Consider the following 25,440-nt stretch of genomic DNA (forward strand, 5'->3'; position numbering starts at 1 on the left):
GATATATGAAACCATGTGTGACCATTTGATGAAACCATTTCTAAGTTTTAAAACATTAAATGTAGAAAACTTAATTTAGGACCAGGGACCGATCAGGACAAATTCAGGCCCAAGGCACACAAAATTTTCAGGGCCCCTAGCAAAATATTTTGAAATTAAATTACTGAAGAGTAGCCCGAACAATAAAAAAAAAATCTATTGAACTGCATGATTCAAGAGAAACATTCTAAAAAATTATAAAAGCAGACAGTTGAATATTATTTTTCTAAGATAAAGTTTTTGCATCTAAATATTAAAGCAATATATAAAACAACAAAACAATGTTGTATGAAAATTAAGCTAGTTTGGTGACCAGAAAGAGTTGAAATCAGTGATTTTTGCTAAATGCCACTGATTAGCTGAATTTTAAAGATTGTAGCCTTCCATCTACAGCTTTACATATTTGGTAAAAATAAGCTTTTAGTTCTTGTTGACACTAATCATTTATAAGAGACATTGCGAATATGCATTCTCGTTGCATTTGCTCAAGCCGTTGGAGTAAAACTTGCACCAATTAAAATTCAGCTATACATTTGAATTTGATTAGTGCAATGCTTACACGAGTTTGGTTTATCACAATATAAAGAAAATTTGAAATAAAAAATTGCCTTTTTGAGAAAAACTGTTTCTTTCAGTATTAAAAAAAAAGAGTAATATTACGGACTTTTTACTAATTTTTGAGGCCCCCAGAAAGTGTGGGCCCTAGGCCCGTGCCTATTGGGCCTAGGCAATAATCAGGCCCTGTTTAGGACCCTGTAGTAGTAGAGAATAATTAGTTTCCTTACAGCTATAACATTTTCCTTACCGCTCGTAGTTCTAATTATTCTAGGTTCTTCCCTGTGATGCCATTACACATATATTTTCTAGCTTTTAAAATTTGTTTAATTTCTTATGTTTATTTTTTAATCATTCTTAATCTAATGTTAATAAAATTAAACCAATTATTTAATTTTTATTACATTTTACAAAAAACTAATACAAATCTTTTATTCTTTTCTTATGTAACGTCTAACTTTTTATTTCAATACAAATGTAAAACTCATTAATTCACTGTCGCTACTAAATCGAAAACAAAATCTATTTGTAATTCTATATTTTTTATTTCTCTTACCACAAAAATGTTTCAGTTACAGGGTTATACTAATTCACACAGTCTTTTTGGTGATTACCTTTTCGCCAAATTATTTTCAAATTTAATCTTGATTACTGGCTTTGTTTTTGGCTATGTTATTTTAAGGTATTTATTTGAAGGTACTAATTAGTTTAGGGGAACCGTAAAAATTACCATACTTTTATTTACTCCAATGAGGCTCAATTAATTTGGGTAATAAGTACAAATAGAAATGAAAAAAAAGTTATGTACAAAAAAAGAAGATTTATGGAGAAATGATACTAATTGGATTAAGAGAAACGTAAAATATTGCTATATTATTATTGACACTATTGAATGTAAACTAGTTTTGGTAATAATTACTCATTGAAATTAAAAATAGGCTTTGTTAAAAGTAATATTAATGTTAAAAGCAATAGTACTAGTTCGTTAAAAAAATGTTAAAAATCTTCAAACTAGACGCCAATTATACTTAATTAACTATTGATGCCAATGATACTTAATTCACGATTGTAATAAATACAAACTGAAATAAAAAAAGCTATATAGGCTAAATATTATAAAGCGAAATTAATAATGAAGTAACAATAATTCGCTTGGGAGAAATTTAAAAATTCACCATATTATTATTGACGGCAATAATACTTAATTAATTTTAGTACTAAGTGCTAATTTTATTTTATAACCGTCGTTGAACAGCTGACCAAGTTTTTGGGTTTACAACTACTAATGTTCAACTCCGTAGCCTTGTAATTTTGAGCCTAATCCAGAAGACAAGTGAACTCCTGGATTAAGTATTAGGAAAAGTTTGCTTTCAGGGAGGACTTTTTGATGGGACTAACCCGCATTTGCACTACACCGAGAGGAAAATCACGAAAGCCTCCGAGGGTTAGCCTGATGACAAGGAGTCTCTAACCTATGATCCGTCGTCAACCACTGAGGATATTTTTCGTCAGTGCGACTGTGGTTAGTGCGAGCCGGGCGCGGAATTCGTATCCTCTAGCCATCGCTGGGATTCAAACCCGGGTCACATTATTGGTAGGCGGACGCTTTATCCCCTGAGCTAATTGATGAAAAAAATATGCTATGTATTATGACGCAAATTTAATAGAGAAGTGGTATTAAATCGTTTTGGAGAAATTTGAAAAATTCGCCACAATACTTAATTAATTTTGACGCCAATAATACTTAATTAATTTTCGTGATAGGCGCTACTGGTATTATTGTATTTGGTGCAGATTTAATAGGTGCCAAATATACAAATATAGGTTAAATGAATTATATTAGTGCATTTGATACCCATTAAAGCTGCATCAAAGCTGAAAAGTTTTAATATAAATACTGTGAAAGACGTTTTTTATGGTTCCTTTTAATCAATAATAATCAGAGGAAGTCGCGTGATTGTGGTAAATTTTGACTATCATGAGTTGGTTTCGGGCAACAGCATAATGATTCTGAATACAGTTAATCTTTATTTTGGTAGATGAACTATTAAAGACGTGTTTTGCTTAACCTAATAATGCAAATCCACCCGGAAAGTAAAAAAGAATAAGGAATTAAAATGAAAAGTGATCGTACGAAGAACGGGTAAAATAAATTATCTATTACCAAGTCAACTATTAACTAGTAAGTGATTAAAAAAAAAACAAATATTAGGGAACCGATTGTCCAGAACGATCGGGACCATCGCTATTCCGGATAACTGATATTTCCGGTTTTCTGAATCACTACAAAAAGCCGTTTTTTTTATTGTTAAACCCAACTTAAAAAAAAAAATTGGAAATAATCTTAAAAAGAAGAAAAAACGATGAAGTAATACACTAATGATTATTTCCAAAATGATGGTAAGGTAAACATCTTTAAAAAAAGAACGGAAAATCCTGAAATCTTATGAGGAAAATTTTTTTTTTTTTTAAATGGCGGGAAAATTTATCGGATTTCGTTCCGGTTTTTTGGTTTTCCGGTTTTCTGATTTCCGGATAACAGGTTCTGTACTGTAGTATAAATCGAAAAAAATAGAATTTCAAATTATAAAAATATATATAAGAGTAAAAATAAATAATATTTTCCTATTCTTTTGCCTTTTTAAATTTCTTTTTATCATGGTAGGTTTGTCCATCGCAGTTTTTACATGTTTCACAACATATTTGCTCGAATACATTTATTCCCCCCCCCACAGTCGTTACTGCAGCTAATAATAATTTTTCTAGCTCAGATTCTTCTCATGTCGTATAAACTACATTAATGTTCGATTTTATACATTCCATCCCCAATACTTTGGATTCAAGTTGTTTCCCAACCACGCTTGTGCTTACAAATAAAAGAGACGCGAATATAAATATGCCGCATCAGTAAACATGAAAAAAAAAATCATGGTTTTGCTTGATAACCTACCAGCTCTTGAAAACATTGAAAATCTTATTTCTTCCAAACTGTACATGCTGATATTCAAAATTTCTTGTTCCTTGAAAGTATGAAGCTTTCAAAAGCTTTTTGAATTGGTGATCGAAATGGGCTGCAGGTGGCGTAGAGCATAACTCTATCTATACCTGTGATGCCACAATTGGCATTACATATTGATTTCCTACCTTTTAAAATATCTTTTTATACTTAAGCTTATATTTATTAATCGAATTATATTTAAAATAAATCAAAGACTTAATCTTTTAAAGCGAACATAAAATATTTTATTCTTTTCTTATCGATCAATGTAACGGATACTTTTTATTTCAATACTAATTCAGACTCATTAATTCACTGTCGCGCCTAATCAAGAAAAAAAATCTATTTATAACTTTTTGATTCTAAATTTCTAATCCGCAAAAATGTTTCAGTTGCATGGTTGTAATAACTCCCATAAATTTGTTTTGCGAAGGTACTTTTGAACCCAATATTTATTATGCTGGGTTGGCTTTGCTTTGGCTATGTTATATTTTGATAATACGCCAATTTTGGATCTCCTATACCCATACTTCTCTTGTGTCCAGGACCGGATTAAGCGTACGTGGGGCCCTAGGCCATTAAAATTTTTGGGGCCCTTAGATTAAATTTTTTTCTCGTATATTTTTTATTTATTCACAAATAAAAGTATTTATCTATCTTTTCATTTAAGAAAGCATATTTAAAATTAAAATAAATAATAATAAATAAAATTTTACTTTATTTTATTAAATTAGAACTAAAAAATAATCCTAACATTTTGAAAAATCATTGTTTTTCTTAATATTTTTAAATTTATTCTTAAAAATCCATTTTAAGGGACTCCCTCATCATTGGGGGCCCCAGGCCTGTGGCCTAGTCTGGCCTAATGGATAATCCGGCCCTGCCTGTGTCCGTTGGGAACAATTACATTCAATTTTAATTTGGCTTTTGATTAGGCAGGTCATGGAGGATTTGTCTCCCATGGCCTGTCCTTATTAATATTACTATGTAAAATTTATTTAACTTTGAACATTATCATGGATAATATATAAATTTTGTATCTCGAGCTCTATAAATACTACTAAATAAAAGTATTATTAATTGTGATCCGGTTCAACTGTTATTTTCATCATTATCTTCAAGTGGTCAAGTATACAATACAACTTCCTACCACACCGAATATTCCATCTCAACAACACCTATGGCAACACTTCGCATGCTTTCACCATTAGCGTGTGGAGAGTCATAGGAGAAGGATGTACGTTAGTTTCTGTCTTGATTTTCAAGTAGATTAAAAACTTTTTAAAGTTCGGTAACTATGTGGAACTCAACTCTGCATTGAACATAGCTCTAAAATAAAGTATCGTGGAAATTTAAAAAAATATTTTTTACAATTAAATACGAAAAATATTAAGAAAGAGGAAAATATCGTAGTACATTCCTATATAACTGAAAAGAGGAGGAGAGGGTCAAGACATGGAACTTTTCTTCTCCCCAAATGGGTTATTCGAGTGTTGCAATCGCTAATTGAATGGCTTCTCAGGTCAGATAGCGGAACCATTCGTACTTTTCCTTTTTAAAGCATTGATGAAGTAGTAGGGCAACAGCTCAATTCATGAAAAAGCGATATTAAATTTACAGAGTCATTTAAAATGGTTGAATTGTGTAAATTTTTGGAACTGTAAAATCTTATTTTTGAGTTTCCCTTTCTGCTTTTCGTCAGAAGTATGTCTTTTTTCTCATGGGGCAAGAGCTCTTAGTAACATGAAATCAGCCTGTTGTTGCCCGTTGTGAAGCAATGAAAAGCATCAATTGTATTTCTAATAATAAAACTAATAACATTATCTTAGGCTATAATTGTTTCGATATTAGCTTTTATAATAATTAAACAAATTTTAAAATGAATATTTTTTTTTGAGGGAAGGAAGTGATTTTTTTAGAAGTGGTAAGCTATTTTCTTTTTAGATTTCACACCTTACACAAGCTTCATTTTAAAATTTAATTACATCGAATTTTAAAAGATGTATGCAAAATGGTTAAAACAGGAAAATTTCTCAAATACAAAAAACACCCTCAGTGAGTAGGAACTTTTCCTTTACTATATTTATCCAACATTTGTGATATTTTAGTACTTAATTAAAGCGTAGTTATGTGAAAGAAAAAGTTACGAAATTGTATACTAATATCCCCTAAATTGTAAAATTGAAAAAAAAAATACTAGCATTTTATTCAGAAAGTACTCAAAATTTGAAACACTAAGAGGGAGGAGGAATATCATGCTTAGAGAAAGGGGACTATTTTTTTTTCCAATTCCAGAATCCATATTTATTATGCTTAATAGCTTAAAATTTAAATTAAAATCTGCATAAAAATTCTATTTGGAAGCAACAAAAAATTTATAATTTTAAGGAGGAAGGGAAATGAAAGGTCATTCTCTTGATAAGAAACAATATTTTTTTAATGACTAACACCCATATAAATTCAATTCCAACATTTAATTACCAATAAATTAAAAAACAAATTCATTTGGGAGGTATCTAAAACTTATGGTGTTTTGTAGATTAGAATTTAATGACCAACATCTATATTTTAAAAATAAAAATGCGTGAAAATATAATCTTCAAGCTATTTAAAGTTTATGATTTTAAGGGAAAGGGGTCTTACTTAAGGAATATGAAATAATTTTTTTTTATCACTAGGATTTAGATAAGTTATATTCTAATATTCAATTGCTTGAAAAATAAAAAAGTAATTCATAAAAAAAATTTTCATGCTTTTTTTTAATTTGATTTTCAAGCAATTAAATTCTGGAAAACAACTTATTTGAAAAGAAAAGATGTTTGTATTGTTATCTTCCTCAGGGAATAAACGATCAACTTTTATTTTCAAATAAGTGATTTTCCAGTTTTTAATTGCTTGACAATAAAATTAAAGAGCATCAAGGGTTTATTTATATATTTATAAATTAATTAAAACTTATTGTTTTTGAGGGAAACGATGAGAAACGCTCCTTCGGGAAGTGTAAACTTTCCTATCCATCGCTAGACCTCATATGAGAACTTCAATACTTAATAATTTTCAATACTTTATACTTTCAATACTAAATAATTTTTTTTCATAATTCATCATTTTTCGATCGAATTTGAGTGTACTAAGTTCCTCTTGCCCAGATTAGGAAAATTAAAACGTATTGTCTTCCGTAATCTTAATCTAGGCCGTACTACTACTGTATCTAGGCCGTACGTATCTACTACTGCACAATTAACAACTATACACAGGAATTGTTACCGTCCTGGGTTCGAAGTTCCGACATTGAAATTAGCGTCTCTGTCCTATGCTCACAAGTTCAGAACCAATGCTGTAGGCTTAACTAATGTGCAAATTGAAAAATTGCTGTTTGTTATCAATTTAATCGCAAATATAGTGGAATGATTTTTAATAATTTGATATGCTAATACTCAATGAGTACTGTACAAATCCTCTAAATGAAAAACGTTGTGCATACATTTTTTTTAATGTCATGAAAAAATTCTCTATGTTTTTACCATTTGTAAGATAAATTATTATATTATTATATCTAAAATCTTATTATATCTATTATATCTAATTCTTTTAGGGATTTTTAAGAGTTGTGTAATATGGAAGATGTGTATGAAACAGCAACTGAATCTTCTAGCAATATCATCAGAAAAGGAAGTTTAGTAGCTGAAAAACGATATTTTTCAGCAAGAAAAAATCCTGAAACAGTTCAGAGATCTAAATCTAAGCCTGTATCAAATCGATTGATCAAGCCTTCATCTTTTCCTATCAATACTCTTCTGCCGAAGTCTATCAGTAAGCCTTCGTCAAGACCCGTCAATACACTTCTGCCTAAGTTTATCAGTATGCCTCTGTCAGGTCGTATTACTGCGCATAGGTCAAAACCTCTGAATGAACCTCCACCATTACCGAATGGAAATTACCAAACTTCAAGAAATGAGTTAAAAGAATTAAGCTATGTTAAAAGCCTTGTCGACAAAAGCTGTGATGAAATCTTGTTAACTGTTCATAAAGATGAAAATAGGTTTTTATCTCTCCTAAATGAAAATGTTGATCGCGATGTTCTAGCCTTGATGCTGATTACTTTGGAAAAAGCTGTAGCTCCTCGGTTACCCAAGCATGTTAACATAGTCATAAATAATGTGACGAGTTCTGGGACTTTCTTTCATGTAGTTACCAAGTACCTCGCATCGTTTCAGAGAAGTCGTCCTCAAGATATTCACTGTGATTCGTTGGTCAGCCTTGTGAATTTCCTGACCAAATTTCAAACGTGTTTACCATCCTCTGCTTCAGATTCATTGACAGTCCTATTTCCGTTATTAAAGAAAACTTGCGAGCTGTACCTAAGAGAAAGTAAGGATTCCGAAATATTTCAAAAGTTGCAAGAAATCGATGTTAGAAATAATGCATTTTTGAAAAATTTCACTCCATTTGAAGCCAAAAAAATTTCCTTCAAAGAACAATTGCAGCTGGAAGAACCTCCGGAAAATTTCCGTTCTATTCCTATTCTGCCGTGTGCCGAAGATTTTCGTTGTACTTCTGCATTCATTCGTCCTAATGTTGTTAGTGGACAGTATCAAGACACTGAACATTATTTAGATGTGCAATTTCGATTGTTGCGCGAAGATTATGTCAAATCACTTCGGGATGGTGTTGCAGAATATAAAGAGTTGAAAAAAGCTGGCAAATCAGTAAAAAAATGCAACAACGTGCGTGTTTATGAGAATGTTTATTTGACATCACAACAAATGGTTTCAATTGGTCTTGTCTACATTGCTGTTTTCCAAGTTAAAGATTTTTCTCATGTCAAATGGGAATCTAGCAAACGATTTTTGTTTGGATCGTTGCTTTGTATATCAGACGATGACTTTAAAACCATGCTTTTTGCCATCGTGGCTGAGCGGAAGACAGAAGAATTGAAACAGGGAAAGTTAATGGTAAAATTCGAAAACCTGTCGGAAGAAGTTTTAGATATAAATCCTGATCGAAAGTTTGTAGTTCTTGAAACTACAGCATTTTTCGAAGCTTACCGTCATAATCTGAAAGCATTGTCGGAGTTAGATGATGAAAAGATGCCAATGAAACGGTATATTGTTGATGTTGAGACTTGTGTGCATCATCCTTGTTACTTGAAAGATGACACTACTTATGATATGCGACCATTGTTGATACCTCTAGATAAAAAATATGTGAAAAAATCGAATCATTATATTGAGTATACTTATCCTTCAGATATCGATAACAGAGCGAAAACCACATCTGTACTCAATTATAATAGTTGGCCAACTGCGAGTGAAATGGATCTCGATCCCTCTCAGTACGATGCTTTGAAAACAGCCGTTACAAAGGAATTTGCAATCATTCAAGGTCCACCAGGTACTGGGAAAACTTATATTGGATTGAGAATCGTACAATTATTGCTCTACAATAAGAAAATTTGGAAATCTGACAACCTTCATTCTCCTATATTGATAGTATGTTTTTCAAATCATGCTCTTGATCAGTTTTTAGAAGGTTTAACAGTTTTTACCGAAAATATTGTTCGCATTGGAGATAGAGGAAAAAATGAAAATCTAGAAAAATTTAAACTCAGTAATTTGCGAAGAAAATTAGAGGATGAAAAAAATGTTCCAACGCACATATTTCATAACATAAGTATGAAATTAGCCATGTTAAATAATATTAGAGAGGAAATAGAGACCACAAATAAACTCATTAAAGCATCGCAAAATAGAGTTTTAAATGCGTCAGAGCTAGAAAGCTGCATACCCACAGCACATTTCCTTTCGTTTAGAGAAGAAAGGTATGAAGCAGCATATAACTCCATCTATAATTGGCTAGGGATCTGTGTCGGTGAAATTGACGATTTCGTCTTTCGCATCAGTGTAAAGTCTCTTTCAAAAAGCGATCTTTTAGTAGATGCAAGTGGAAAAAGAATTGTGAATGTGAGGCAAAGAAATGAGCAAAACAGATATCAGAAATTGAAGGATTCTGTATGTTTTGCTGGTGAAATCTCAAAACACATATCATGTGTTTTAAATTATACGTTTTCCTTGAATTCGTCAGAAGTGAGAAATATTCGAAATGTATGGGAAATTAACATTCAGTTCAGATGGAGACTTTATAAATACTGGGTACAATGCTTGGTTATGAAAACAAAAGGTAAATATTTAGAAATGAAAGAAGAATTACGATATATCTCTAACTATAATGAACGACGGGAGTTATCGGAACAAATGAGTGAGCTAAAGCAATCAATAGATTATGCTTTGTCTTCAGTACTAAATGAATATGATTTAAAGGGGTACATTAACAGTATGCACTTCAAATCATTGCGTAGATATTCTCCAAGAGGTCAAGTGCGTAGATATTATCCGACAGATCAAGTCTTCATGTACTATTGGTTAGAGTTAAAAGTGAAAGACGGAAATAATATTAAAGATCGTATTGAAATTATTCAAAATCTTCATTCTACGTTTAGGCTCTTAAGAGACAATTGCAAAGAAACTGCTTACGTTGCCGATCAGAATAATATAAATGATTTTGCAGACGTCGAATACCTGGAAGCGCAGCGAGATTTTGACTCGGATGATATTGCAGGAGCTTCATACGATGTTGCATTGGACATTACACTAGACAACTGTGATTCCATTGATTTTCTTGATGGCTGGCAGGTTCAAGGAGGCCAAAGTGCAGTGAGTAAGTTATTCAGGGAAAAATTGTGTAATTCAGCTGTAATGTCAAACTATGAGTTTAAAAATGTCACTAATGTCTGGAAATTAACCATAGAAGACAGGTGGAAACTCTACAAATATTGGGTGCAAATGTTTATTGAGCTTAAAAAGCGGAAAAAGTACAATCTTCTTCAAAATCTCCGCGAAAAACACGTCGAACTTTGCGAGTTACGCTCTTTGAAAGATGTTTACGTTGCTAGTAAGGCTGACGTTATTGGTATGACCACAACTGGTGCTGCTAAGTACCGATACATTATTGAGTCCTTGAAACCATCAATAGTTGTCGTAGAAGAAGCTGCAGAAGTACTAGAATGTCACGTGGTAACCTCTTTGAGTCCTGAGACAAAACACGTCATTTTAATTGGAGATCATTTGCAGTTGAGGCCCAATCCTAATATTCATATGTTATCCGTGAAATACGATTTGAATGTTTCTCTTTTTGAAAGACTGGTCAAGAATGGTTTGGAATTTGTCCAATTGCTCATTCAGCACAGAATGAGACCTGAAATAGCAGGATTATTAGTTCCACACTTCTACAAAACTTTAGAAAATCATGCATCCGTTAGTTTGTATGAGGATGTGAGAGGAGTGAATAAAAATGTTTTTTTTGTTTCGCATAGTTTTGATGAACTTCAAGATGGCGATAATCAAAGTAAATCCAATCAGCATGAAGCGAAATATTTGATTTCTCTATGTGAGTATTTAATTAAGCAGAATTACGAACCTTCTCAAATCACTATACTGACTACGTACTCCGGGCAGTTATTGGAACTGAAACGATTGTCACGAGGTAAACTGGAAGACGTTCGGATAACGGTAGTCGATAATTATCAAGGAGAAGAAAATGAAATAATTTTACTTTCTTTGGTGCGTAGTAATGATGAAGGAGAAATTGGATTTCTAAAAATTTCAAATCGTGTTTGTGTTGCATTATCTCGAGCAAGAAAAGGGCTGTATTGCATTGGAAACTTTAATTTATTAGCACAAAACAGTAAACTTTGGAGAAACGTCATCTCATATTTGAAGGATCGTGATTTATTTGGATCAGCAGTTCAGCTGAGATGTCAAAACCACCCTGAAATTAGTAATTATGTTAAAAGCTGTGAAGATTTTAATTTAGTTCCAGATGGAGGCTGTAAAATTAAATGTGAATATCGTTTGCCATGTGGCCACACTTGTCCATTAATGTGCCACCCTTACGATAGAGAGCACGAAAATATCTGCTGCGAAAAACCTTGCACTAGAATATGTGAAAATGGGCATGCTTGCCAAAGAAAGTGTTTCGAGGAATGTCTTTGCCCTGTTTTACTGAATAAAAGGCTTCTTTGTGAACATGAAATTGTCGTACAATGTTGTATCAAAATTGAAGATATCGTGTGCGAAGAACCTTGTGAAAGATTATTGGAATGCGATCATAAATGTTTAAACCAATGTGCTGAAGATTGTACAAAAGAATGCCCTGAAAGTATTACAATTACTTCGTCATTCTGTGGACACGAAATGGAAATTCAATGCTTTCAGAAATATGATGAAGATTTTCTGAGAACGAACTGCCAGACTCCTTGTGAGGCATCACTACCTTGTGGCCATATCTGTAGTGGATTATGCAGAAGCTGCAAAAACTTTACGTCACACATTCCTTGTCGCAGTGATTGCCAGAAAGTTCTACCATGTGGCCATGAATGCAAATCACTTTGTTTTGAAAGGTGCGCGCTCTGCTCAGTTCTAGTTCTTAAAAGGAGTAAATTATGTGATCACGAGAGAGAAATAGAATGTCATCTCAAAATTGAAGATATTCCCTGCGACGTTGAATGCGAAAAAATTTTACTATGTGGTCACAAGACTCGTGAAGAATGTTCTGTTACAGTTGAGGAAATAACATGCAACGAGCCTTGTGAAAAGCTTTTACCATGCGGGCATAGTAAATGTCAGAAAAAATGCGGTGAGAGTTGTGTATCGAGATGTAAAAAAACTATTTTAATAGTATCCCCTTTTTGTGGGCATCGTATGGAAGTCGTGTGTTTTCTTTCAAATGATGGCAATTATCTTACAGACCGTTGTTCTGCACCTTGTAATGCCGAATTAAAATGTGGACATGCTTGTACAGGTACTTGTAGCACTTGCCATCAAGGAAGATTTCATATTGCATGTAACCAAAAGTGTAAACGAATTTTAATTTGTGGTCATAATTGTGAATCTATATGTTCTAAGGCATGTCCACCGTGTAAAAAACCTTGTGAGAACGTGTGCTCTCATAGAAAGTGCTTAAAAATGTGCAGAGAACCTTGTGATCCATGTACTGAACCATGTGCATGGGTTTGCCCTCACAAAAAATGCTCGAGATTGTGCAGTGACCTGTGTGATCGTGGCCCCTGCAATGAGCCTTGTTTAAAGCTATTAAGCTGCCAACATCCTTGTTTAGGGTTTTGTGGGGAAACTTGTCCTACAGTTTGCAACGCTTGCAAGATCGGAGAAGAATGTTTTATTGCTGATGGCAAAAAATACATAACCCTAGAAGACTGTGGTCATTTGTTTGAAGTGGACGAGTTTTCAAAATGGATAAATAAAGAAGCAAGCGAACTATGCGCATTGCAAGCAATTTTATGCCCACGATGCAAATTTGCCATTAAAAGAAATTATCGATTTGGAAATTTGATAAAATCAAGATTAGCTGACATTGAAAATGCCAAAACATTGGTGTTTAAGGAAGATCCTTCATTACATCGAAGAAAAATACAATCATTATTGCGATCCACCAATCCTATTTCTGATCCACACTTGACAAAAATTGATCGTGACATAAATAAAGTGGTTTCGTCGAAGAAACCCAGAACCATTTCTGAATTACAAACTATGTTTAATTTTTATACTTTAATGAAGGTATTCGTAAATGTGTCAGAGCTCGCACTTAGAAGAAACACTGATATGAGTATTTCAAACAACTGTGACTTAAATAAGTTGAAAACTTACATTAAAACAACTTGCTTTTGGATGGAGCCTATTTTTCGCGATGACTTCTTAACTGCATCAGAACAACAGCTGTTTGAATTAACATGGGAACTTCGAAGGTTGAAACTTGCAGGTGAACTGCTGCGATTTCTCCGAATATTTTCTAAAGGCGAAAGGAAAAAGAGTTGGAATCTTCTCTTAGACTGCGTTATGACTTATTCTCCTTTTCGAGATTTGAAAGCGATACGTAGTATTTTAGATGATATAAAACATGATGAAAAGAGGTTACATTCTGCTTTGGAATCTGAATTGGATTTCAAAGAGCTTCCTGTTTATGGCTTAAATGGATATTCAGATGGTAACTTTTTTAAGTGTTCAAAAAATCATGTGTGTCGTGCTTTGGAAATAACTGATTATGAAATGTATGAAAGTGCTTGTCCTGAATGCATGCCCTTAGCCAAAGGAACGCTTAGCAAAAGACACTCTCTTAGCCTCCGAGAAGTGCCTTTTGCGTATAGCCGTCCATTCTCCAGAGTATCCTCCGGAGCAAGATTTTCAAGAAACAAAAGTTTAGGATATGATACAGTTTTTATTTAAATCCTAGGGTTCTCTGCTCGCTTATCTCATCAATTTTTGCAATTACTAAAGTTAATTTTCGATACCGATTATAAACTGATAGTTACATCATTTATTATATTGAGAGAACTCAAAATGTTTGATTGTTTTAACACAAATTTAGTATCCAATTTTATTGGGATAAAAATGAAATGTTATCATTTTGATTCATTATCATTGAAGCTTTATCTACAATTTTGTTTCATTCAATTGCTGTTTAATTTTTTGTTACGATAAAAACATCTTAAGTGCTTTTTGTCAAAGCTATTAATTATTGATTATTATTATTGCGATTAATTAAGAGATTATTTATTGATGAGGCTAACAGTTAATACTTAATAATGTTTTATTATTTTCTGTTCTATCTTTTAAGTTCTAATTAATGTTAAAATTTCTAATTTTAATTATTGTTTACTTAAGGTTGACATTTAATTTCTCAATCAATTCAAATGGAAGTAAAATTCTGTAGATCAATAAAATAAAAAAAATGTGTATATTACTTCAAGACGTTTTCCCAGATTATGGTAGCATATCTGTTTTTTTTCTCTCACTTAAATATGGCTTTTTGGCTAATATTTTAAATATATTTATTGATGGCGGTAATTACAAAAAACAGTGTATAATTTCGTATTGGCCTAATATATGAAAAGCTATAGCTTTCAACATATGAATGAATGTAATATTCAACATATGAATAAATGTTATTTGTATTTATGTGTGTACAAATGTCAATTGTATTTATGTATGAATAAATATTAATTGTATTTACGTAAGAATGTTAATTGTATTTATGTATGAATAAATATTCAATGTGTCAATAAATGTTAATTGTATTCACGTAACATAAAATGTTAACTCTATTCATGTATATATAAATGTGCAGTGAATGCATAATTGTTAATTTTACAGAAAAAGTTTTAACATCAGATTGAATCAGATCACATGATCTGCTACAATTGAATTGCTGCTTGCAGAAAATTTTTTAGTCCTGTTTACTACTACTTATGGAGGAAGTTTTCTGCTTTTCCTATTAATGCTATAAATTAGAAAAACAAATTATGTTTATGGATTAGGTACCAGGTAAATTCAGGCGTTTTGATTTTCATTTTGTCCATTGTAAATATTAGATAGAATATTTAAACTGGTGGTATATTGTTAATTGATATATAACTGGTGGTTTATTGTTCTACGTATGGAAGCAAATGGTATCTTATAAAACAATTATAAATCCTCTCGGAGCCAAATCTATTTACATTCAAAATTATTCTGAAATATAGAACACATATTCAGCGAAATAATTAAAAAAAGATATCGAAAGCTCATTTTTCAATACCGTTACCTTCTTGCAACTTATAAGTTATTGACAACAGTTAAAATGCGAAAATTAACATTGACATTTTTTGTTTTGTGTAAAAAAAGTGAAGAACTTATTAAGTATTAAGAACGTAAGCCTATTTTCTGCGTTAAAAAAATGAATTAAGATCAAGAAAACTGAGTTAAATTAAATATATGTTGTTAGCCACTTTCATTTGACTAAATATGTATAAGGTATGTTAAGTTTTCTAGATTTGTTAATCAGCAGCTACAACAGTTTATCAGCAGCTTAGCAGCTACAATAAATATTAATAATTGTCACTTCTCAGTTATTCACTATTTTGTTTTTATTCGCTAATGTGAAAGCATTATATTTCTGAAAATTTCACATTTTAAATTGGTTATAATATTAATTTTAGTTTAAGTTTATTTTTAAAAAACTTAGATATCAATTATACGTTTTAAAATGTGCTTAATCGCAAATTTTAACCATTTGTATTTTTATCGGTAATAGTTAGAATTCAAGAAGAGAATTGCAATTTTAAAATTTGAAAAATGTATCCAGATATTTTGTTAATTTTATTTTTATATTTCTTTTTTGCAACAAGAAGAAAAAGCGACTGAAATTGTAAATGTGGGAATACTTTATGTAACTATTATTTTATATATGTATGTGTGTGTGTGTTAGATATTTTTAAAAATTTCTATTTATTTCGTAATAATAATATGAAAATAAATAGACAAAATAGCTAAATTTACGAACACCGGCGGAATAAACCTTTACAGTAAACGTATTTATTGTTATTTCTTGTAATTTTTAATAAAAAGTACAAATTATTATAGTTGAAAATGATGCTTTCTAAAATTTACCTACCTCTTTTTATAAAATATTTTTTGACTAATATTAAAAATAACTAATATAAAATAATAAATAACAGTTGAAAATTACTTTTTCCATTAAACTAACTTTAGATTCACTTAAATGATAAATTCATTGCATTTAGAAATGTTTAAAATCAATTATATTCAATAACTTTAAAAGAAAGACATTTTTTTTGAGGCGTTGAAAACTTTTTGCCGTGCAGAATAAGCAGTGATCCGTAAAACATTAGAAACCAATGCCCCAAAAAAAATCTGAAGTACTGCGTTTCAGTTCCAAACTTCGAAAGGTCAGAAATTAGATCATCATTTATCTAAAATTATTAATTAATAAGCTAATTTCTGATTAATATTTCTGTTAGTTTTAAGAAATAATATAATTTAATGCCAGTGGGAAAAAAATTAAAAAATATGTATCGTAATGATAATTATAATGATAATTCATAGATTAAATTATGAAAAAGTTATTAATTTTTAAAAAAAAATTGCATTAACATTTTCCGAACTCTTAATATATATATAATTTTAATAACATAATTTTCGATCTTAAGAAGTAATGGGTACAAATTACAAAAAAGAAAAAAAAGTTATAAATCTGAATCTCTTCTAATCATTTTACACATGGCCCGAAAAAAAGAGCACGGTAATGTTTGACATCAATGGTTACCTTCAATTTAATAACTGCAATTAACACTATCTTTTTGTACTCATTCATTCGATCAATTATTAAATTTGAATTTTAAGAACATTCTTTACTTAGTTCGTACTGTTTGTATTTTTCTTGTGCTCCTAATAGATGGCGGCACTACAACTAAATGAAAATTTAGAAAATAATTACTTTCAGCTGTGTAGTTATATTTATTATCAATAGAGGGCATTGAGCTCAATTAAAATTTAACTTCTTTTTTACAACTCTGGTTCCGTTGATTTTTGCAAGCTCAAATTTTAAGATGTTTGTTTTCACATCTTAATCTACTTTATTTCTTTTTACTTGCTCTTGTCTATAGTTAATTGTTATTGGTTTTATTATTTAAGCCTTGGCATAGTGGTTATTAAATTTACAGAACATATAAAAAGAACATAAATGCATAATTATCGGTATAATTAATCCTGTTAATTTATCCTTTATGTTATTTAATCTAGTATAAATGATAACAAATATGAAAGAGGGTTAATTAATCTACATCAAATGTTTGCTTTGAATTAATAAATCAATCAATCAATTTAATTAAACAAAATTTATTAAATTGATTAATTTATTTATTAATTTTTATGTTTATAAACTGTATTTTAATAAACAATTTAAATTAGGTATACTAGTCTAAACATTTTTCAATACTTTAATGTAACTTAAATGTGATTATATAAATAATATAAATGTGATTATATCCGGTTATGAAAATAATTACTCAAAGTAAGTAGTTATGATTTTATTACTCTAATTTAATTTACTGTTTTCACTACAACAAAAATACAAAATGAAACGAAATTTTGTTGAATTCGATTGATTTAAAAAATTCCATTTTCATTATTTAATTTTACTAAAACATAATTGAACGATTTACGTAACTTTTACAAAAATTCTACAATTGTAATAATACAAAAAGTAAAAAAAAATTCTTCAAATTCTATTCATTCAAATAATGTTTTAATTTTACTCAAGATATATTTAGATGAATTTAGTAGCTTTTACAAAAATTCTACAGTAAAAGAAAATGAAAAAAAAAATAAATAAATAAAAATCCTTTCCATTCGATTTATTTGCATAAATCAGCTTTAAATTTTTTTAAATTCTACTAAAACATTAAAGAACGATTTTTGTAGCTTTAACAAAAGTTCTACTTATACAAGATGAAAAATAAAAATTCTTTGAATTTGATTCATTCAAATAGTTACGGTTAAATTTTTTTTAAGTCTTTTATAACAAAATCGAACAAATGTTGTAACTTTTAATTCATTTATTTTAAATACAATTTTTTTGCACTTTTGATTACTTTCCTAGACGTCTAAAATTACTTCCAGTCATAATTAAACTGATATTTTTTTATATTTCCCCTTTTGTTCTTTGAAAAGATCAATTTCAAATACAACAAAGATCCAGTTTCTCCTGTCAACAGTTGCAGCTATCATATTTTTTGCAAACGATTTTTTCAGTTAAGTAATAATATATATATTTCTTGGAATTATAATTTCAATTTACGGTATTTTTTTATCCAACATGATTTTAACGGCACAATACTTTCTTCAATATCCATGGAGATGAGGGCAAAATTTAGTTCAAATCTTGGAAAACTTTCTTGATACGCATTTATTATTGTTTCACGAAACCTTCTTAAATTAACAGCACTTTTCTAATTCCAACTGCTTACAAAGGTAAACGATATTTTCCTTACACTTTAAACTTTTCTCTTTTACAATATTACTACCGCTACCAATAGAACTCATTGCGATATTATCGCAAAGCGGAAATTTATCATCAGTTAAATTTCCGATTTGCGAAAGCATTCAAATTGTGAATGAATCTCTGTGCTGGATAGCTTTAAAAGTTTCAATTATTGATCGCTATAGTTAGTTTATTCGATTGCCTTTTATTTAGTGTGATCAATACAAGTGAAAATATGAGTTTTAATTCGCATTCTGACCACAACTTTTCATTGTTTCAAACTTTCATTTTAATCATGAAAAGTGGCAACGCTGCACCGACAATATTTTTTTCCACTTTTTTTTAACAAAATAAAATTAATATAAAACTGACATTTAGAAATTGAGAATTTGATTGGTGCTACTAAGTTTGTTCACTAAGTAAGCTCACTAAGTTTGTAAAAATCGTAAGTTGGATTTGATTGTTTAAGATTTTAACTTTCTGAAAGAAATATTTGAAATATTGATCAAAGAATTATTATTAAATAAGGAATAATGGCATCCTATTAACAACCGTTAAATCATAAACTTCTAAACATTTGACGAATTTCGGAATGAACCCACTCTCTCAGATTTTTGTGCCAGAAACTCGTACCCTTCTTTATGATTGAGGATTAGAATAAGAAAATCGGCAATGGAATTTTTCTCAACAGAAAGGCATGCAAAATTTTTAAAATCGGTTACTTTATCAGCTATTAAAAACTGAAGGCTTAATCCTAGTAAACGTTATATGATCGATTTGACGACTCTGGAATCTATAGTTGTAAATTTGGCTTGTCACTTTTTTTTTAAATAGTTGACTTTTAGTTTTATTTTACTTATGTACCACTGCCCAGTGCACATTTGCCCAGTATACAATGCACTGATGTTTTTTTTAAAGGTTAAGTTCCTCTGCAAACAGTATAAACAGTTTGGCGATAAACTCCAATGCATCATTTTGCCGTTGGCGAATTTTTCAATATCGCGCTAAGCGTGTAATGTATACAATAATTTTACAAAACTGAATATTACAAAAAGTTACGAAAAATCAAATTTGAGTGTGAAAAGAAAACGATTTACTACGGATGAACGAAAATTTTTAAACTAGCGTTTTCGTGAAGTTTGTTCTGTACTAATGACAACAGCCAAAGTTGAATATCATTTTCCAAAAAACGCTTTTGCTGTTTCTTTTTATTTTTTAATGTGGTATTGATGTGTGAAAAAGGTAGAGGCAAAAACCAATGAATTCATGTAAGGATTATATATTTTTTTATTTTATACAAATGCTTTATTGAGTAATACATACAAATCATTTGTTTACATCAGAATTTGGATTCTTTTTTTTCGGTTTTATCAAATAATTCAAACAAAGTAGTGACTAGAATTTAGGATTAAGCAGATTTTAATTTAGATCTACAATTTAGATTCACTCTCTTACTCATCAGTTTTATCAAATAATTCTTAAAAAATAAAGACTAGAATTTAGAATATACTATGTTTTTTTTTCAAGAATTTCTTCCTGTTATTAATCATTTTTATCAAATAAATTATCCAACAACGTTAAAGGTTAAGTTTTTTTTTATTCATTTTGATTTACTTATCTCCTTTTACCTCCTGTTATTAATAAAATATATCTTATAAAAATTTATAACTGTTGAATTGGAGCATTCTTATAAAATAAAATGCATTTTTAAAATGAAAATCTGTTAGAATTGCTCTTTTAAAAATACACATTTTAAACAATAATATGTTATTAATTAGGAAATTCAAAATGATTCAATTTAAAATAATTAATTACCGAATATTATCGACATCACTTCGCAGAGATTGAAACCCTTTTCAAATTTCCTTCTTTAAAAATCTTATAACAGCCAAGTTAAAATCATAAATTAGTTCTGTAAGAAAGAACGCATTTCACAAATAATTTTTAATTTCTGAGCGGATCGACTAGCTATTCATCATATATTTTTGAACTTTTATGAAATTTTGTGATTTAAATTGCGTTTAAAGTTAGGATCCTTTTGAGCAAAAATTAAGTTTTCTATTGGGATTGGGCACAATCAAGACATAAATCTCTAAAGAAACCCTTAACGAGAATTTAGGCCTTCTGGCTTTCTAAACAAGTCACCTTCCCCAATTAGAATAAAAGTTTTGTTTTGTTTTGTTTGTTCGTTCCGGAACCAGTCATCAAAACCCTTCTGTTTCTGCCAGTGAAAGGATAATTATGAGTTATAGTCTTGTTAAATTACCGAGATTGTGCTTCAAGAGTTTACATTGATCCAAAGAAGAGTTGTTTTGACTTGTTTGATATAAACTTTTGCTTCAGTTTTTTTAAGTAGAAATTTCGGGATTGAATTTTAATTTAAATAAAAAGTGTATTTCGATTTTCTAAACACAGCGAAGTCAACTACTTAAATTAGAATAATTTTGTTTGTTTGTTTGTTTGTTCCGGTATTAGTCATCAAAACCTTTCTGTTACAGTCAATGACATGATAATTATGAGTTATAATTTAGTTGTACGGACATTGTACTTCATGAGTTTCTTGCGCTCACATTAATTAATGAAAAGTTGTTTTGACTTATTTGATGTTCTGTTTTGGGTCACTTAATTTCAGGATTCAAATTTTGCTTTTAATTTATCTAAAATGTGAATTCTGATTTTTCTAATATGAACTAAGTGAACTTTTTAAGTTAGTATAGAAGTTTGATTAGGTTTGTGTGTTCTGGAAGCTGTCATCAACTGTTAACTGTTAATGAAATGATAATTATGAGATACATAGTTGATTTTAAAGATTTTTTTTGTTGACTTGTTTGATTTTCTATTTTGTGTTATTTTTTTTAAAAGTAAAATTTCAGGATTGAAATTTAATTTATATTTATCAAAAAAGGCATTTTAATTTGCTAAACATGGACAAAGTCAACTTCCTAAATTAAAATAAAAGTATGGTTTTGTTTGTTTTTTCTGAAACCAGCCATCAAAACACTGCTGTCAGTGAAACGATAATAAGCTATAGTTTATTTGATTACCGAGAAAGAGCTTTAAGAGTTTTGGTCTTTTGCATTGATTTTTGGAAGAATTGTTTTAATGTGCTTAATATTCTGTTTTTTGCGTGACTTTTATTTTTAAATAAAAATATCAGGATAGAAATTTATCCAAAAAGTGTACTTTGATTTTCTAACACGAACAATTAGTTAGCATCTTTCTTTAAAAGTTTTGTTTGTTTGTCTCCTAACTAGTCATCAAAACTATTCTGTTACCGTCAATGACAAAATTATGAGTTATAGTTTATTTGATTACTGATGTAAGATTCAAGAGTTTTGGTCTTTTGCATTGATTTTATGAATAATTGCTCAGATCTGTTTTCTTTTTTAAACTTTTGCTTCTTTTGTTTTTGTTCAAACGTAGCTTCTTTTTTACAGGATTGAAATTAAATTTATGCATGGAAAAGTATTCTGATTTTCTAAACTCCGACATTAATCAACTTCTTAGCTTAAAATAAAAGTTTTGTGTTGTTTGTTCCGAAACCAGTAATCAAAACTCTGCTGTTATTGCCAGAGAAATGATAATTACGAGATATAACTTAGTTAAATGACCTAGATTGTGTTTCAAGAGTTTTATTCACTTAGAAAGAATTGTTCTGACGTATTTAGTATTTTGTTTTACGTCACTTTTAAGAGACTTAAATTTCAGGAACGAAGTTAAATTTACAATTTATATAAAAAGTACATTTTGATTTTCTAAATACCGTTTTAAATTAGAGCAAAAGTTGGATTTTATTAGTTTTTTCGGAAACCTGTCAAAGCCATTCGGCTTCTGCCAGTGAAGAGACAACCATCAGTTATAGTTTAGTTAATTACCGTGACTGTGCACTTAGAGTTTTATTTGCTTAATAGTGGACCTCGCCCCCCATTTGCTGACGCTCCCTGAGCCCTGAAGATTGCTTTACAAACCATCCTCGCCTCTTTCGCTACTGAGTTAAACCCATTTGTAATGTTGTTGCAGTTGTAGTTCATTTTATCGTACTAGAGCTGCACAATGAGCTATTGGCGACGGTCTGGGAAACATCCCTGAAGATGATCCGAAGACATGACATCACAATTTTGATCCTCTGCAGAGGAGATGGCATCCCCGCTTCGGTAGCCCGACGACCTGCATGCGAAGTCGAGCACTTTACGGTAGAACAGTTTAACGAGGACAGATACCTCGGGCACTCAATCCTACGCAGGCTGATCGAAGTGGTCACCCACCCGCTTACTGACCGCAGTCAGTGATGCTTGACTTCGGTGTTCTATTAGGAACTGTGTCTTTGGGATCAGTTCACTGCGGGACTCTTAAACGCAATTAAAACATAATATAGAACATCTTAACTAAGTTATAGCTCAGTTTGTTTCAGCTTTCCGTTGTTCACGTCGTCCTATTCAGAAATTTTTAAACATGTACCCTTACTCTTTCATGCTTATGAAAGCTCACGCTCTTGATATTTAAATTGTTTGTTGTCAAAGTGAAAAATAATTTATGATTTTTTTTGTCACCGTGTAAAAAGAAATGTAGATATATAATGTAGATATTGATTTAGAAATAGTTATTATATCTCGTTTTTTATTCTATTTTTGAGTTGCATAAAATTTCATGAATCAAATAATTTATTTAAGGAAAAAGAGATTGATTTCATTTTTTATCATGGTATCAGTAAGTTAAATCATCATGATACAACTAAGTTTTGGTCTAGGGTCAATGTATGAAAAATTTGAAATAAAATTTTCGAATAAGCAATTCTCGAGAAATAAAGTTTGTTACTCAATTAAGCTTTTTATTTTTCATTAAAAATCCGTAATAAGTTGTAATTTCTCAGAATGTTTGGCAGCAGATTTATTTGAATAATGTATATCTTGCATTTTAAATGATGTGTTTTAAACTGATATAAAAATTATTCTACCTTTTAAAACGATAAGTTAGAAAATATCAAAGCTTTGACTTCAGAATGATATACTTTAAAAAGCAAAAAATATTGTAATGCAATTTAATTGCATTTTTCAACACTTTAAAATGTCTTCTTTAATACAAAGGGCTATAATTTTCGAAAACTATAGCTAGGATAACCTCATTTGAAAGTTTTCAGCAAAACATCATTGTTTTATCATGGAAAAATTAATTTTTAAATCAATATAACTGATGTTTTTTGTTACAAATCTATTCTTATTTACAAACAGTGACTAATTTCATTATAATCAGATATTTATTGGAATTTATTTTCAAACATGAGAGGGAGTGCGTTAATATCAGAATAAAAATGGTGGAAAATGTTTCACTAGTTTTGCACTTCTTTTGTTCATTGCCTAGAAACAACAGAATTTTAAATAAGGAGAGTATGCTTTAAATGATGTAAATCAGATTTTGTTATGTAGGGGCTCTTGAAATTTCAGTCACAAATGTTAAGGGTAAAAATTATGTTTATAGGCAAAGATGATTTTTATGTTATCATAAAGTAAAAATGTTCGGGAAAATTGCTTTCGTATTTTATCTTACCCACTAGGGTACAATTAAAATTTTGGAATAATAGGAAAATATATTATTAATAACTTCTTAGCATTATAAAATATTCCTTTATTTCCAGATTGTGGTTAGTTCCACACATGAAGGATCAAGATTTCAGATCAGTTAAAAAAATATATGTTTATTCAAATAAAGTTTTTGTGTCTGATTCTGTAATTTGAAATATTGTCTGCACTAACTAGTGGGTTTATTTAAGGTATGTCCTCAAAAAAAAAAAAAAAAAATAGTTCTAGAATGTGGTAGTCCGATCATTAGATCAAAAATTATTAAAGGTGTTACTTTTTTTTTGTATACTCTAGGGGAGAGTGGGGTCAATTGTAACAGGGTACGATTGTAACAGAGCAAAAATTTCGAGTGTCGGGTTCTAGATTTGGTTCCTAGGTGGCGCACAAGGTGTATTTAATAAATCTACATGTACACCCCTGATGGCAACCATTTTTATGTACTTTTGAAAGAGTTACATCACAAAAGATATTTTCACGCCACGCAAGTACTTTTTTTGGTATTAGAATATTATATTGTAACAAAGTAATTTTGTTTAAACAAATAAAAATTAGTAACCGAATATGTAAGTGGACACTTTAATTAACATTTCAATAAAAAAAAAGATTAGTTTTGCTAATTAACTAGCATTGTTTTTAACAAATGAAGCTGAAATGGCGTCTTGGGGACAATTGTAACAATAAGTAAAGGGACGATTGCAACAGCTGAAAATAAATAATCTTATGTTTACAAACCATTACTTAACTCTTTAAGAACCACCAATAGTTTCCTATATCATTTATATTATGTTGCATGTGCATTATTTTATTTGTCACCTTTCACAGCATAAATTAAAATTTTTAACCCCTTAAAGTTAAAAGTTTAACGCTTTAGGTTTCTGCTCATTATTATTTTTACTCCTAAAATATCACTACTATTTTGATAAATAAAAAAATATATCACAACTATTATAATATGTATAATTAACTATGTTTTAGTTGAATTTATGAACTGTTACAATTGACCCCGTAAGTGGGGACAATTGTAACAACTGCACGACTGTCAAAAATTGTTAATAACTAATATAATAATATTTAAAATCAGGTATTTATTTTTTTTCTAGTAGAGGATAGTCTACTTTACTCGTCTGTCAATTAATACTAATAATATATTGGATTTTTTGTTAGTTAAAAATAGTTAAGTAAAAAATGTTACAACTGACCCCACTCTCCCCTACTCTTAGAACAGTGCCATCGAGGTGTTTTTAATTAACTTGTAAGATAACTATATTTCTGCTTAAAAAATTAATCCATTGAATGTAGAAATTTATGTCATACTAGCTAGACGCGGCTGTACTACTCCAAATTCAAAGTAAGGAACTTAAAAAATGATGAACTTCAAAT

At 30.0% G+C, this 25,440-nt stretch overlaps 2 protein-coding genes across 2 annotated transcripts in view; both read left to right on the forward strand.

Annotated features, from left to right (window-relative positions):
• The window catches only part of CCAP (Crustacean cardioactive peptide), a 335,921-nt gene that overhangs the window by 24,631 nt on the left and 285,850 nt on the right, over window positions 1-25,440 (forward strand). The window lies entirely within an intron of this gene.
• On the forward strand, window positions 7,194-14,730 carry LOC107439683 (NFX1-type zinc finger-containing protein 1-like). The gene has a single exon (XM_087157773.1). It carries the CDS (start codon window positions 7,210-7,212, stop codon window positions 13,888-13,890), a length of 6,681 nt encoding a protein of 2,226 aa, XP_087013899.1. The 5' UTR covers window positions 7,194-7,209; the 3' UTR covers window positions 13,891-14,730.

Source organism: Parasteatoda tepidariorum, chromosome 2, assembly GCF_982258835.1.
Source record: "Parasteatoda tepidariorum strain Cologne lab strain chromosome 2, Ptep-v5.0, whole genome shotgun sequence".
NCBI classification, from domain to species: Eukaryota; Metazoa; Arthropoda; class Arachnida; order Araneae; family Theridiidae; genus Parasteatoda; species Parasteatoda tepidariorum.